Here is a 15,061-nt window from a genome sequence, read left to right on the forward strand (position 1 = left end):
TGAATGTTGAGTAGTGTTCAGCAATTTTAAAATCAAAGGTCAGTGAATGTTGAGTAGTGTTCAGCAATTTTAAAGGTCAGTGAATGTTGAGTAGTGTTCAGCAATTTTAAAATGAAAGGTCAGTGAATGTTGAGTAGTGTTCAGCAATTTTAAAATTAAAGGTCAGTGAATGTTGAGTAGTGTTCAGCAATTTTAAAATCAAAGGTCAGTGAATGTTGAGTAGTGTTCAGCAATTTTAAAATTAAAGGTCAGTGAATGTTGAGTAGTGTTCAGCAATTTTAAAATCAAAGGTCAGTGAATGTTGAGTAGTGTTCAGCAATTTTAAAATCAAAGGTCAGTGAATGTTGAGTAGTGTTCAGCAATTTTAAAATCAATGGTCAGTGAATGTTGAGTAGTGTTCAGCAATTTTAAAATCAAAGGTCAGTGAATGTCAAGTTGTGTTCAGCAATTTTAAAATCAAAGGTCAGTGAATGTTGAGTAGTGTTCAGCAATTTTAAAATCAAAGGTCAGTGAATGTTGAGTAGTGTTCAGCAATTTTAAAATCAAAGGTCAGTGAATGTTGAGTAGTGTTCAGCAATTTTAAAATCAAAGGTCAGTGAATGTTGAGTAGTGTTCAGCAATTTTAAAATCAAAGGTCAGTGAATGTCAAGTTGTGTTCAGCAATTTTAAAATCAAAGGTCAGTGAATGTTGAGTAGTGTTCAGCAATTTTAAAATCAAAGGTCAGTGAATGTTGAGTAGTGTTCAGTAATTTTAAAATCAAAGGTCAGTGAATGTCAAGTTGTGTTCAGCAATTTTAAAATCAAAGGTCAGTGAATGTTGAGTAGTGTTCAGCAATTTTAAAATCAAAGGTCAGTGAATGTTGAGTAGTGTTCAGCAATTTTAAAGGTCAGTGAATGTTGAGTAGTGTTCAGCAATTTTAAAATCAAAGGTCAGTGAATGTTGAGTAGTGTTCAGCAATTTTAAAATCAAAGGTCAGTGAATGTTGAGTAGTGTTCAGCAATTTTAAAATCAAAGGTCAGTGAATGTTAAGTAGTTTTCAACAATGATTGAATCAGTGTTCAATATGTGTTGAGTAGCGAGCTGTTTTTTAATACTGAGCAAAAAGAAGCTTTGATGCATAAAATGGGTAAACACAGCATAATATGTCATGTGACCTATATTTATGCTAATAACATGCAAATAGCAAGAAATGTTGTTTTTTGAACAAAAATTAATTTCTACTTATTATTGTCTACTAATAGTCAGTACATTTATTTTTGCTTAAAACTTATATTCGATGTAGGGGAGATACAGTGAAAATAAATCCAGCGAATATACTTGTTTTCCTCTACCATATTACATTCAACTCGTCAAAAAGTAGTAAAATTAAATTCCATACAAAACACCCAAAAGACTTTTCAGGGAAAATTAATTCCATTTCCATTTAGTTCAGTATTACTGCATTTGCTCTATTAGTGGAGCATGCACTCACAACAGAAGTGTGTAATAAGTTATATTTTCATGATTCAGTATACAATAATATTTGGTTTATGTGTGCTTTTGTTGGAGATGCGCTTTTAATAGAGCAAATACGGTAGATGATGTAAAAAATGTGACAATGATCTTTGTTTGCAGTAGGTGTAAAAAAAATGCATCAACATTATATTACTGATACTCTAAGAAACGATGCAATATGATTTTATAGTGAAATTTGTAAACAGATTTGCACCAAAATGTGACAGGAAGACATCGGGCAGTGAATCTTTCCTAATTGTATATAATATACCTTTCATAATTGTTACTCGAAAGAAATGTGAATCAAAAGATTCATTTTGAATGTGGACATTTGGATGAATACAAAACTAATTAGAGTCAAGGAACTCCAGCTATCTTCTCCTTTCTTGTTTTTGTGTTCTTTTCTTCTCTTTGTCTTTGCGGTCAATGACTTTCTGTTTATCTTTTTCTCTCTGTAGCTTGTCTCGTTCCTTTTTTTTCTCATGTTCCATTTTGGATTTCTCGCGTTTAGCCTTCTCTGCATCTTTAATGTCATCTTTGTTGGTGTTTTTAAAGATGGAGGCTAGAGACATCATTAAGGAGTAAATATTATTATACATCTGTCACCGTAACGCCATAAGTTACAGCGTGCCGTAATTTTGCGGTATTGCACTGGGTATTTTCATTCTACAATATTATGAAATGCGATTTTCAAATGTGAGGCAATTACGCATGTGAGCGGTCTCTAATAAAAAAAACAAAAATGGCAGCCCCCAGAGTTTGACTGGACTCCACACGAAGAAGATTGCTAAATCTGTCGTAAACCTTCGTGATTTTGGCATTCCCATGATGTATCCCTGGGAGGAAAAGATGTATAATAATAAGGTTATTACGAGGATACCACAACGTATGCACTCAGACAGTACATCGTCACTAATGTTATGTATGAGCATGTCAATGGCCGTGCAGTTACAGATGTGCTTTTTAATGACTGGCAGAATATTATGCTATTTTGGTAATAACTTTTCAAAATATAATTTCAGTTGTTATCCAGAATGAAATGATATCACCGTGATAAAAACAGTACCATCACTGTTTAACCATGCATACCAAGTATTAAAGCAAACGAGCTGCAAACTTTCAAGAAGAAGTCAAAAATAAATATCAATATACATATTTTTTGGTCGAAAATATTGGCCAAAAATGGAAAATTAAAGATACCATCGAATGAGTCATTTACCTGTTAACTAATACATCTGTTATAAATGGCAGGAATGCGCAAGGGCAGAACTCTACAACAGACAGGGCGTGGTTTCAGTTTTTTGGGGAGACCACACTTCAATTCATTTCACTCCTATTACTGTAACGAGTATATCACTATCAGTTGATAATGCATGATAAGGTAGAAGAGTATGTGATAGTCCAAGTATGTATCACCAACATGAGATGAAACACAGTAACCATGGTGACTGATCAGACAGATAGTTAAAAGGATACAATTATTTTCCTTCAGATAGGCACAGTCTTCTACTGAATCTTCTACAGTGAGCAATAGTTAAAGACAATCACATTTGACAATTTTTTAAGTAATTTCATAATGTGTTTTTAATGATATCAATATGATGTATTAATATTTATGGAGTGTATCCTAAACCGCATGTATTTGTATATTTTCAGTTAAAACCACTGAGATTTTGTCATTGAGATCGCTCTGGATGTTGTAAGGTTAAAACAACTGATTACCTACTTTGCTTTAAAACATTGTCAACTACAGTGTAAAATTAGAACTGATTAGCAACTTTGTTTCAAAAAAATTTAAATTACTAACAGACTCTGTTTACAGTCCTGACATATTTACGCATAGAAGTAATGTGAATACATCTAGACTGTAAACAAAAGTCTGCAAGAATTATCTTAATTTTGTTTTTTATTTCTGTTAATTGCACAATAGCTCAGAGAAAATAATCAAAGAAAGCTTAGAAAGAACTCCTGTGTGCTGAGAGTATTGAAGACACATTAAAAATTAATTCAAAATTACTTGTACTTGAGATATTGATGGAATAGCTGAAAACTAATTATGTAAATCAGGTAACTGATATAAACAGATTTAAGTGTAAAACTAATAAGGTTTGCACAATGAACCAAGTTTCATTGAAATGTGATTAGAACCCAAAAAATATTAATTATTATGCTAATTAGAGAGTTAGTATGAACAGATTTTAACCCCAAATTAATCAGGCTGTCTATTGTCCTAGAGCATTTATGTACCAAGTTTTATTCAAATGTGATGATCAATACTTGAGATATCAGTATTAATTAATTATGTTAATTAAGTGATTAAGAAGCATACATATTTACCAAAAACTAATATGGTGTATAGTCCTATGTTCATTGAAATGTGATGGGTACTCTTTAAAAGTTTCATTGAAATCCAATGAGTGGTTTGTAGACATCAATACAACAGCCATAGAACAGCAAAAAAATTAACTAATTATGCAAATTAGGTAATTAATAGGCACAATTATTTATTCCAAAATTAATTAGGTTTCTGCATAGTCCTAGAAAATGTCGCAAGTCTCATTGAAATGTGATGATTAGTACTTGAGATATCAGGTGAAAAGCTGAAAATTAACTAATTATGCTAATAAGGTGATTAATATGCACAAATATTTACCCAAAAACTAATTAGGTCTCTGCACAGTCCTCAAGTAACTATGTACCAAGTTTCATTGAAATGTGATCATTACTACTCGAAATATCAAAAGCTGAAAATTAATTAATTATGCAAATTAGGTAATTAATATGTACTGATATTACCCTAAACACTACCAGGTCTGTGCAGTGTCATATGACATCTATGTACCAAGTTTTATTGAAATGTTATGATTAGTACTTGAGATATCAGTGGAAAAGCCGAAAATTGATTAATCATTATGTAAATTAGGTAATTAATAATATTAACAGATTTTTACCCAAAACTAATCAAATCTGCGCATTAGTTCAGAGCATCCATGTGCCAAGTTTCATTGAAATCCAAAGAGTGGTTCTTCAAATATCAGTGGAACAGTCATGGAACAGCTTGAAATCAGTTAATTATCATTCAAATTAGATAATTAATATTCATAAATTTTTACCCAAAACTAATCAAATCTGCGCACTAGTTCAGAGCATCCATGTGCCAAGTTTCATCAAAATCCAATGAGTGGTTCTTCAGATATCAGTGGAACAGTCTTGGAACAGCTAAAAATCAGCTAATTATCATGCAAATTAGGTAATTAATATTCATAGATTTTTACCAAAACCTAATCAACTCTGCGCATTATCCCAGAGCATCTATGTACCAAGTTTCACCAAAATTTGCTTAGTGGTTCTTGAGATAACGGTGGAACAAAAAAAGTGACATACATACATACATACATACATACAGACATACATACAGACATACAGACAGATTAACTGCAAAGACTCCCCTTTGTGCTTCGCACACGGGAGTCAAAAAGGTTGTATGTTTTACATTGCATGAGACCCATGTCACCTGGTAACATTTCTACACTAAATTGCCATTTTCATGAAATCATGTCATGTTGATATGGATCCAACTATGATCACTTTAATAAATTTGATACTTTTTTTTTGTAGTAAATCAATCATGATGGTTGGTAGAAATCAATGTTTCTTGTACTTGGACATGGTAAGTCATGTGACAGGATGTTGACATGGTAAGTCATGTGACAGGATGTTGACAACTATATTACAAGACCATCCCTGTTGTGTTGTGATCTGTAGCTTCAAAGAACTTTATAGAAGACTTCAATAAATGTATGGTATATAGTATAAAAAAAAAAAACAGATCAAAACTGTGTCACTAACACATCTGTAAATGCATTAATTAATTAATTAATTAGTTGTAATTTCACTTTTTTCCTTCAGAAGTAAACTCTGCTAAATCCAAATAAACAAGTGAAATAACAATATACCGGGGTACTGTGGAATACTTTATTTTCGCTGGAATTAATTTTCGCTGAAATAGCTTTTTGGGCGTTTTGTATGGAATTTATTTTCACTGATTTTTGATGAGTTTAATGTGAAATATAGGAAAAAATATATATTTGCATCCCTTCAGCGAAATTAAATTCCAAGCGAAAATAAAGTATTCTACAGTAACTCATTGTTTTTCTGGCAAATTCCTGAACTTAAAACCTAGTGAATATGCACAAAATAGTGCAAATAAATGGTTTACAGTATGCACGTTGTCACAAGAGCGCATAACCGTGAATCAAAACAAGTATTATATGAAAAATAAAAGGATATTCTTCATCTTCTTCTCCATCAGAGAGCTCAGCGTACTGAGCAAGCAGCGCTTCTTTTCTTTTCTTCTCTTCTGCACTCACTTCTTTCTTAGTTACAGATGAAGTATGTTTCTCCAACAGCGCAGTAAAAGCCTGCTCCTTTGCTTCTTTCTCTGTAAAAATAAAATTACACCTACCATAATTTATTCCAAAGTGAGACACAACTACCGGCAGTTTTTTTGGCATAACTTCTACTTGGCACCAGTTTTATAGCATTTTTTCTTATTTTCAAGCAAACAATAAGACTTATACGCCAGTCTACATTGTTTTGGTCGGTGTCTAATTTTCAGGCCTGTATTTCTACAACAGTTAAATAGAAAATAATATATGCATTACCGAGTGCTTTTGCTTCTTCATTTTTAATGATTGCCAACTTTTGACTTTCATCCCATTTTTTTAAAATCTCTTCACACGTTTCTTGTACACTCTCCTCCTGTATACATTGAACACAAAAAGGTCATTGCACTTATTATCATGGCATGCAACTAATGTATGTACACTACTAAAATCAGTCGTGTAGACAAAATTGTGTCATAATAGAAATCATTTAAGCATTTTTATAGTTTTTGGTAGCTAATTTGCATAATTTTTGACAGATGGACTTTTCATAAACAAATTTCCATCTACACCCATCAAGGCAGCTACAATCATGTAAAATAATTTCAGCGTTTTTTTTTCTGAGAAGTTGCCCACATTCATCCAGTCAGACAGACAGACAGCTATAGATGGCTTTCCGGTCCAGTCCATTTTTGATGTTTTGACCAAAAACAAGGTTTGATTTTTAATTTTCACGTCAAAATATTAATCTTCATAAATTAAACTATAAGAGCCCAAAATTCATAGAAATAATTGACTTATTGAGCTGCCGAAACTGAGTGAAATAAATTTGAATTGTACATAATTTCAGCATGCAACATGTTTATCGTTATTATACAGTGATTATTGTTGTGGCATATTGTAGTACTTACTGCCTCTTCAAAATGTTTTAAAATATTGTATCATAAAAGGTAATATTACCTTCCATGGGTGTAGAGCCATAAATGGGAAGGGTCAAGATTTTCTATTTTTTAACTTCCATGCTACATCCCACATCACTGAAGTGGGAAAGGGGTCAATCATCAGAAATCATGGGGTGGCTGGAAGAGTGTCACTAGCGCAATTTTTTTTTGTGTTGTCTTATATACAATTTGTTATTTACATTGAATGTGCCAAAATTTGGTCCTGCTACACTTTACATGCATTTTTCCCTATCTGTGTCCAGTTTGATTCTTTTTTAAACAAATCTTCCAGTCACCCACCCATGATTTCAAACAATCGACCCCTGAATGCACAGGTGCCTGGTACCTTTCGTTGATAATGAATGAAAACAAATAAAATGTAAACACGATAAATATCCGTCTCTACTCATCATTAAATAAAGAAATTCAATGGTGAGTGGGGACGGATATTTATTGTGTGGCAAATGTTTAATTGTTCTTAATATCAGGGACAGGCATCCCGAGTTGTGTAATTGGCTCTACAGGGGATACTCACGGCGATTTCGGAGAGAATTCCAACCAATGCGTCTGTTTTATCGTCATAACTTGAATCGTCGGTCTCCAAGATACCTGTAATGTACGTCCCGAATACTTCTTGGTCGATTTCGAGACGGGCTAATTTATCGCTTAGCCAGACATCAAAGCCGTCCATGTCCATGGCCGCCGCCATCTTGATTGTGGTAGATTGTGCACTGTTTGTTTCCTCTTGGGGTTACTCGAGGTCAGCAAAACGGTGATGTCACGATATTTCAATATCAACGCAGGCATCCATTACTTGTACCATCATATCGTGTCATTTTAAACTTGTTCACTTTTTAATTAACAATAAAATTGTGCTGAAATGCAGCTTCGTCAGCTTTGAATCAATGAATCTAGCAATGGCTTCTTTAAACTGGGTAAAAATAATTTACTTGGGAAAGCAAGAAAGTTTTTTATTAAGGCATTCTGGCATATATAATTAAATTTTCGTTCAGATTGTTTTCAGCCTGCACCTGGATAATCACTGATTCTGAAAGACATCTCAAATACTAATTTTAATGCAAACCACTAAATAAACATTATTAGAAATGAAAGATCAATATCTACAACATGTGCATCCAAAACAAACAAATAAACAAACAAATAAATAAATAAATAAATAAATAAATAAATAAATAAATAAATAAATAAATAAATAAATAAATAAATAAATAAATTCCGAACTAGGATCTTATTTTAAAATGATTGTTCGGTTCCTTGTGCCTTTCCTGTTCTCGGTGTACGTAAACAATCACAGTACCTTCGGTTTGTCGCAAAGAGTTACATATTCACGAGATAACTGAATTCTGTTCGAATAGAGCCTAGCATGTCAAATTACAGCATATATGTTTCTTGGATGGACCTCTGTGAGATTTGCTCATTTTGTGAAGATATCTTAAAATTTTTAATTGACAATATTTTTTCCGACTTCTTCTTGAAAACTTCTACTCCGATTAGTTTTATATTGGTATAAATGTATATTGGAAGGATCTCTGTCATAATTAAACATTTAGTGATGATATTTTGATTTTTGGTAAAATGATATTTTCGACTTTTTTTCGAAAACTCTATTGCTTTAATACATTGTACATATCTCCCTTGGATGGACCTCTATGTGATTTGATCATTTTGTGCTGATATCTTCAATTTTCTACTTTAAATGAAAATAAATTTTATTTTATTTCTTAAAAGGTGCTTGTTTAAACTGTATATCTGATTTATATTGCGTGTTTACATATCTGCCTCAGAAGCACGGTGAACAGCAAAACACACCCGGTTTTGTATTCACGTTGGAGGATGTGAGTCAGTAATTAAGAGAATAATAAAACTGCAAGGGGACTCTTACTTTTGGTACATCAACAATGTGACACATTGTGTTGACAAGGTAGGTAATCATTAACTTCAAAGGCCGACATGTTCAGACTACTCAAGTGTTTTTTTCTACTCATAAATGCGTCAATAGTTGCGTTTCCATACACGTTGAACAGGCAGAACTTATTGGACTGGGCTGATCTCATCTGACTTGGTATAATTGGACTCACGCAAAGACACCTGTTGATTTTTGGTTTCAACATGCCTTCGACAATCTCTGACGAACTACCGTTAATCGCCGACGACCCACCAGTGAACTTTGAGGTCTCGAGACCGACAGTGGATGGTTCAGTGGAAGGCGTGCGGGGAACAAGGCGATTGAATCGCACCAACGAACAGGGATACCAGTCACGAACGGCGTCTAGGCTTGGGATAGCACATATTACTGTCGGCTCGGTGATCGTGGTGTTGGGTATAGCAACAGTGTATTTCCAGTGTGTGTTGTATTTCATAGCCTTGCCATTATGGACTGGGTCGTTTGTAAGTATTATTATGTCTATATGTCTCTAACCACAGTAAGGGACTCTGCTCTAACTGAGCTGCGACGTGAGCCTCACCACGTCCATACCCGAGCTGCCTAACGAAGTATTACGGTAATACGGGATTTTAAAAGATGGGGTTTAATTAATCAGGCATTCATTATTATTTTAATTATTCAAATATTATTTTCAAAATTGACAACCACGGGAACGTGACTGCAGTCGCCACGAGGTATTTACGGGTTAACATGTAAGTACGCTCATATAATGAAACAAGTGTCCACATTTGCGTTATGTGTATGTGTGTGGTCGAAAGTCACAGTCAAAACGTCCCACGCTACAATACATGGTCGTCGTCTGGTCAGTATGGACACACAGACGGGGACAGGACATTTTAAATCTGGATAAAAAAAAATCGTTACTTAAATATATGACACATTTCCTGTGTCGTCGCTGTAATTGTTGCGAGCTCTCAAATACGTGATGTCATACTCTCGTCATAACAAAGGTATTTATTCCATCTTTATATCGACCCAATGAGCAGTTGAATCTAACCAGCCAATCAGCGAGCGCAGTGTACAATGATGTCATTTGAAAACGTTCCAGTCTTATTCAATTGGCCAATAAAAAACATTTATTTCAGTTTTGAATTGTAAAACGACTAAATATTTATCAAGATAGGGTGTACATTCAAAGTATGACCCCTTTACTGCTGAGAAAGTCGTTCACCTCGTGGCATTGTGCGATGTTGCAAAATGATGGCTGACTATAAGCCAACAAGGCTCCGCTTTGCTGCAGTTTATGCAGCTCTCTTGGTCGTGGTATACGTTGCGGGCGACCATCTATGGCCGCAACGTAATATCAAAATAGCTTAAGCGGCCAATAAGAGCTGCTAAACTGCAGCAAGGCTCCGCTTTGCTCTTGCTAAATTTATTACATGTATTAAAGACTAGTAACTCACGAGGTCCTTGATATGTCATTTCAGTGCACGTAACGAAGATTTGATATTCCAAACGGGCAAGCACAGCGACTAGACTAAAGATATCTTTATATTTTATTTATTTTGAAATGAGCTTGAGACATTTACGTAATGACGTCACATATAAAAAGAAAGTGATTTGCTGCGCCCATCTGCCGTCAAAACAGCCACTAATGTGACACTATAACATCAAATGGGCCGTGACTGTTAAATAAAAGCTATTAACAAAATCACCGGAACTGTCTGTTCCACATTACCAGCGACGCCACACAGTGCATCGTATAATACACTTTCTTGGCATTTAAAGAGCGGTGGTCGTCGCGCCGCGCATGTGCTACATTTTTTGTTGATAACTTTGATTTTCCAAAAAATCCAATGCGCTTTTCTAATGTAAATCACGAGTACAAGTTTTGATCTGGGCGCAACGTGCACTAATTACCGCCGGTAACTCATTCGATACCTTCCAATCACTAAGGAAATTACATAGTTAAAGCTTCAAGTTGGCAACATCTCAGTTTGTACGTTGGTCTGCGCATGGAAGGTATTAATATTTCCATGGTCTGCGCAACAGTCAAAGTCGCCATCTTTGTTAATATGAGTCCCATATCTCGCGCGTGCGCGGCGCGACGACCACCGCCCTTTAATAAATAAATAAAATGAATGAAATAACCACAACATGCAGCAATCGGTAAAGTTTAATAAACAATATGATTCAGTTATTGCGCCAATATTTATTGATCAATTTAATCAATCAATCAAGCAAGCAAGCAAGCAAGGTATTTTAATTAATTTAATTATTTCATTTATTTAGTTTGTTTCAACAGGATCCGTGGCAATCATCTCATCAAGAAAAACACAGAAATACACGGTAGGTAACGGATATATATCAACGGTATTATAACTACTTGAAATACAAAAAAAGCAACATGTTTTCAGTCTGCGCATTTTAATTCATACATTCTTTCTAGATAACAACTTATATGGTGTGCTCTTGTGTTTCTATTTTATTCGCGTTATCATTGGTCGTATTTGGGACACATGGTATTTGCGAAGAACAAGCATGGCATAGCGACAATAAGGTATGTCTCATTTCCTGCGTCGTCATGGTGACTAAAATGAACTACTATATGACGTCATGCATCTCCCACTGCTGAGGATGTCATTTACCTTGTGGAATCGAGCGATGTTGCAAAATGATGGATGACCTCTGAGTCAGAGTTCAGTAAAGCTCCGCCCACTCTCCCCAAACTTGAACTTATTCCAGTATTAGTGTTGAACTCTGATTTATACTTTATGAATAAAACAACAATGTCCCATAAAACAAAATACGTAATTAACAAAGAAATCTTCTTGCTTTTTTGGAAGTCAAGGGTCATTTCAAAACAGGTCGTTTAGACCTCAAATGTGTGTAGTGTTTTTTTCATACACCCAGGCCGATTGTTGCTGATTACCAGTTGACATATCCCATAATATACTAGCGATATTAGATTGCATTGTGAAATTTTACGCCCCCCCCCCCACATTTTCCAATTTACCTGAACAATGAATAGCTTTAAAAGTAAACAAAACTTTTTTTTTTAAATATTTGAATGTCACCGTTGTCTCTCCTGACTTTTTTTTTGTATGTGCAAATTGCAAGTGCTAGTGCTGACACATAGTGCATTTTGCCACAGAAGTCATATTCAAGTTTGGAACTACATGACAGGGCTGTGTGGCCATCTCTCTGTCAAATGGCAATTTTAATGCGCTATCCTGGCGTCAACCAGGCTCGGTCGAACACAAGCACCTGCGGACCTTAACAAAGGTTCCCCCAAAGTCGCATTCGTTAGTGAATGAATCTCGGCCAGTGGAATTGGCCTTCCCATTGAGTCTGTGGCGCACTCACCCAGGGTAGGGGTTGACCCTTTGATGTTCAGCCTAAGGTAGGATTTGAACATGGGTCTACCGATCATGTGTCTGGAGCGACAACCACTATGCTACCAGTGACCGGTCATCAAAACTTTACAAAACAAAACAAAACAAAACTTTACATATTCTCATTACCGCAATAATGAAAACGTTACATTTGCCATACAGCGCTTGTTCGAATTGTGTGTAAACACGAATGTATATTTCAATCGTAGTTAAAAAGCTCGCTCAGTAAACGCCGTCTCGATGTAGCGCTGAATTAGCAACTGAAACCGACCAGCACACCCCGCCCCCATAAGCTGTACTGTGTGTAATATGAATATGGGTTACCTGATTTTAAAGCGCGGTGGTCGTCGTGCAGCGCGGCGCGTGTTCGAATTTCATGTAAATAAACAATGTACATGTATTTTACACCCGTTGTATACGTCGCTATGAGTCCCATATCGAACAAGACGCAGCACGACGACTGCCGCAACTTGGAACGCAAGCAAGCGAGACCGTCCGTTCGATAGTTGGGGCTGTCCGATGGTTGGGCCAGGGAGCGTAGTATACGTTGCATCAAAGACACTTTTCTGGGACCTGTCAACGTGCAGGTAGTCTACCATTTGTTAGATATGTTAGTGATGGTACCATCTTGCTCTATTAAATAACATTTTTTTGTTTTATAGATTATTTTGAAAAATCTGAATCTTGACGCGTACGATATAGGGTGTGTTTTCCCGTGGACGAAAAGCAATGACGTTAAAGCGCGGTAGTCGTCGCGCTGCGCATGTGTGACATTTGTGTTGATAAACATTGATTTTCCCACAATCCAATGCGCTCTTCAAATGGAAATCACAAGTATGAGGTTTGACCTGGGCGCGATATGCACTGATTACCGCCGGTGACTCCGTAATACCTTCGAATAACATGAAAATTATCTAATTAAAGCTTGGTAACGTCTCAGTTCATACTCGTTGATCTGCGCAACAGTCAAAGTCGCCATATTTGTTTATATGAGACCCATATATCTCGCACATGCGCAGCGCGACGACTACCGCGCTTTAATTAAGTTAGGAGCAGTCACAAGAGGGCGTGCTCTCATTGATCCTCTGTTTCTGACCACATTTGTTATAATGCACAATTATATTAAAGGGCAGTGATCGTCGCGCAGGGCGTGTTCGAATTTCATATACTAGTAAAAAAGCAACGTATTTTATCGAACAGTACGCGACGACCTTCGCCCTTCAACTCATTAGCTTACAGTTGTAACTGCATTTTCTACACAGGATGAACTTGAATTCAAGGCCGGGCGATCGATTATATATGCACGTTTGGCAATTGATGGAGGTATAGTTGCCATGGCAATTGCTGAGTTGATATTGTCTATGTTATCAGTATCTGTAAGCAGAAGGGGACTTCAAATACTGGCGTTCGAACAACAACGGTCACACCATCCGGTAGGTCTTTGATTTTAAACGAAAGATTTACAAATTATCACCATTGAGGGCAGTATCATGAAGCAAATATTTGTTGATGAAAATCTGTGAAGTGGACGGATAAGCTCTGGGAATGGGAGTTGTGAACAAATAAATTGAGGAACTCTTAAGTGTGTGTATTTTGATTTGACCTGAAATATAAAAAAAAAAAAAATTATTTACGACCACATACCGCGAAGGAACTATGATTAGATGTAATGAGAAATACCTCAAATCCAAATTTGCATTTATTGAGCTGATTTTGAGCCGATCTGCAAAAGCACCATGAGAATAAATATCAATATTATTAGCACACTTGGAAACTCATAAATTATATGTCAATTTGATTTGTAACAATACAGAGATTGTTATATGACAGCCTGAGTCATCCTGTTCACAGAAAAATTTAGATATAGGGGGAAACTTTTATTATGGAAACCAATAAAAAGAACAATATTATTCTCTTGTTTCTCGTAAATTTAATTTTTTTTTATTTTGACTATGTTTCTTCAATATTTTGTAATACATATACATGTACATGTATATATATTTCTATTTTCACTACCGGTAAATATCAAATGTTTATCCCAAAAAGTTGCCAAAGTACAGAAAATATAAATCTGATTTAATTTTTTATTATTTATTATTATTTGATGAATAAAATGAAACAATGTCTTTGTATATAAATAGGTTTACATTGTACCCGTCACTGCACATAAGCGGCCGATCCGCAAGGCACCACGGTCAGCGGGTAACCGTAGGCAAGATGGAGCAGTCTATGTACCAACCAAACACACAGATGAACCAACACTTCCACTTGCAACAGTGGTAGAGGAAGTGGATGGACAAGACACATGACCAACAACTTCCAAATAACAATCAAAAAGAAAAAAAATACTTGTTTTAATCATTAGGGTCAGCTTTTTGGAAAGCTCACTTTTGTTTTTCATTAACTTCTGGATATACATTTAAAATATCCAAATATGGTATTGAATGTGAGAGAAATATCCACATATGGTATGAACATGGCAGAAATATCCAAATATGGTATGAATGTGTCAGAAATATCCAAATATGGTATGAATGTGTCAGAAATATCCAAATATGGTATGAATGTGTCAGAAAACTAAATGGAGGGGTACCCAATACAAAATATGAGAGCATACCCTGATGCAGACAACTTTTCAGTCTCAATGTTGATGTGAGAGTATTTCCGGAAATTACATTCTGTCTTCATGTTAGAAATGTAGGCGAAATGTAAGCTGGAGAGGAATTTTTTTACTAAATTATAGTGTCACCGAGATAATATTTGTCATTGAAATTTGTGGATAGCTTTGATAAAAAATAAACTTTGGTCAAACTAGTGTGTGCCAGTGTGTGTACATTTATATTTATCTATTGAATTTGTGTGAGTTATTGCAAAAGTATACTGATGTGGCAGTTTGAGTATTGTATTTTTTAGAGCAGTATTATCACTTATAATAATAC

At 35.3% G+C, this 15,061-nt stretch overlaps 2 protein-coding genes across 2 annotated transcripts; one reads left to right on the plus strand and one right to left on the minus strand.

Annotated features, from left to right (window-relative positions):
- Positions 1 to 1,800: 1,800 nt before the first annotated feature.
- LOC102808271 (coiled-coil domain-containing protein 43-like) lies at positions 1,801 to 7,569 on the minus strand. Its single transcript, XM_006818299.3, has 5 exons — positions 7,357 to 7,569; positions 6,160 to 6,256; positions 5,786 to 5,936; positions 2,972 to 3,018; positions 1,801 to 2,057 (listed from the first exon to the last, which is right to left on the minus strand). Exons 1-5 carry the CDS (start codon positions 7,528 to 7,530, stop codon positions 1,867 to 1,869), a joined length of 660 nt encoding a protein of 219 aa, XP_006818362.1. The 5' UTR covers positions 7,531 to 7,569; the 3' UTR covers positions 1,801 to 1,866.
- Positions 7,570 to 8,769: 1,200 nt separating this feature from the next.
- Positions 8,770 to 14,937, plus strand: LOC102809527 (uncharacterized). Its single transcript, XM_006818304.3, has 5 exons — positions 8,770 to 9,230; positions 11,020 to 11,076; positions 11,177 to 11,287; positions 13,385 to 13,555; positions 14,264 to 14,937. Exons 1-5 carry the CDS (start codon positions 8,952 to 8,954, stop codon positions 14,429 to 14,431), a joined length of 786 nt encoding a protein of 261 aa, XP_006818367.1. The 5' UTR covers positions 8,770 to 8,951; the 3' UTR covers positions 14,432 to 14,937.
- The last annotated feature ends 124 nt before the right edge of the window (positions 14,938 to 15,061 follow it).

This window comes from Saccoglossus kowalevskii, chromosome 14 (assembly GCF_978046115.1).
Source record: "Saccoglossus kowalevskii chromosome 14, keSacKowa6.1, whole genome shotgun sequence".
Classification (NCBI taxonomy): domain Eukaryota; kingdom Metazoa; phylum Hemichordata; class Enteropneusta; family Harrimaniidae; genus Saccoglossus; species Saccoglossus kowalevskii.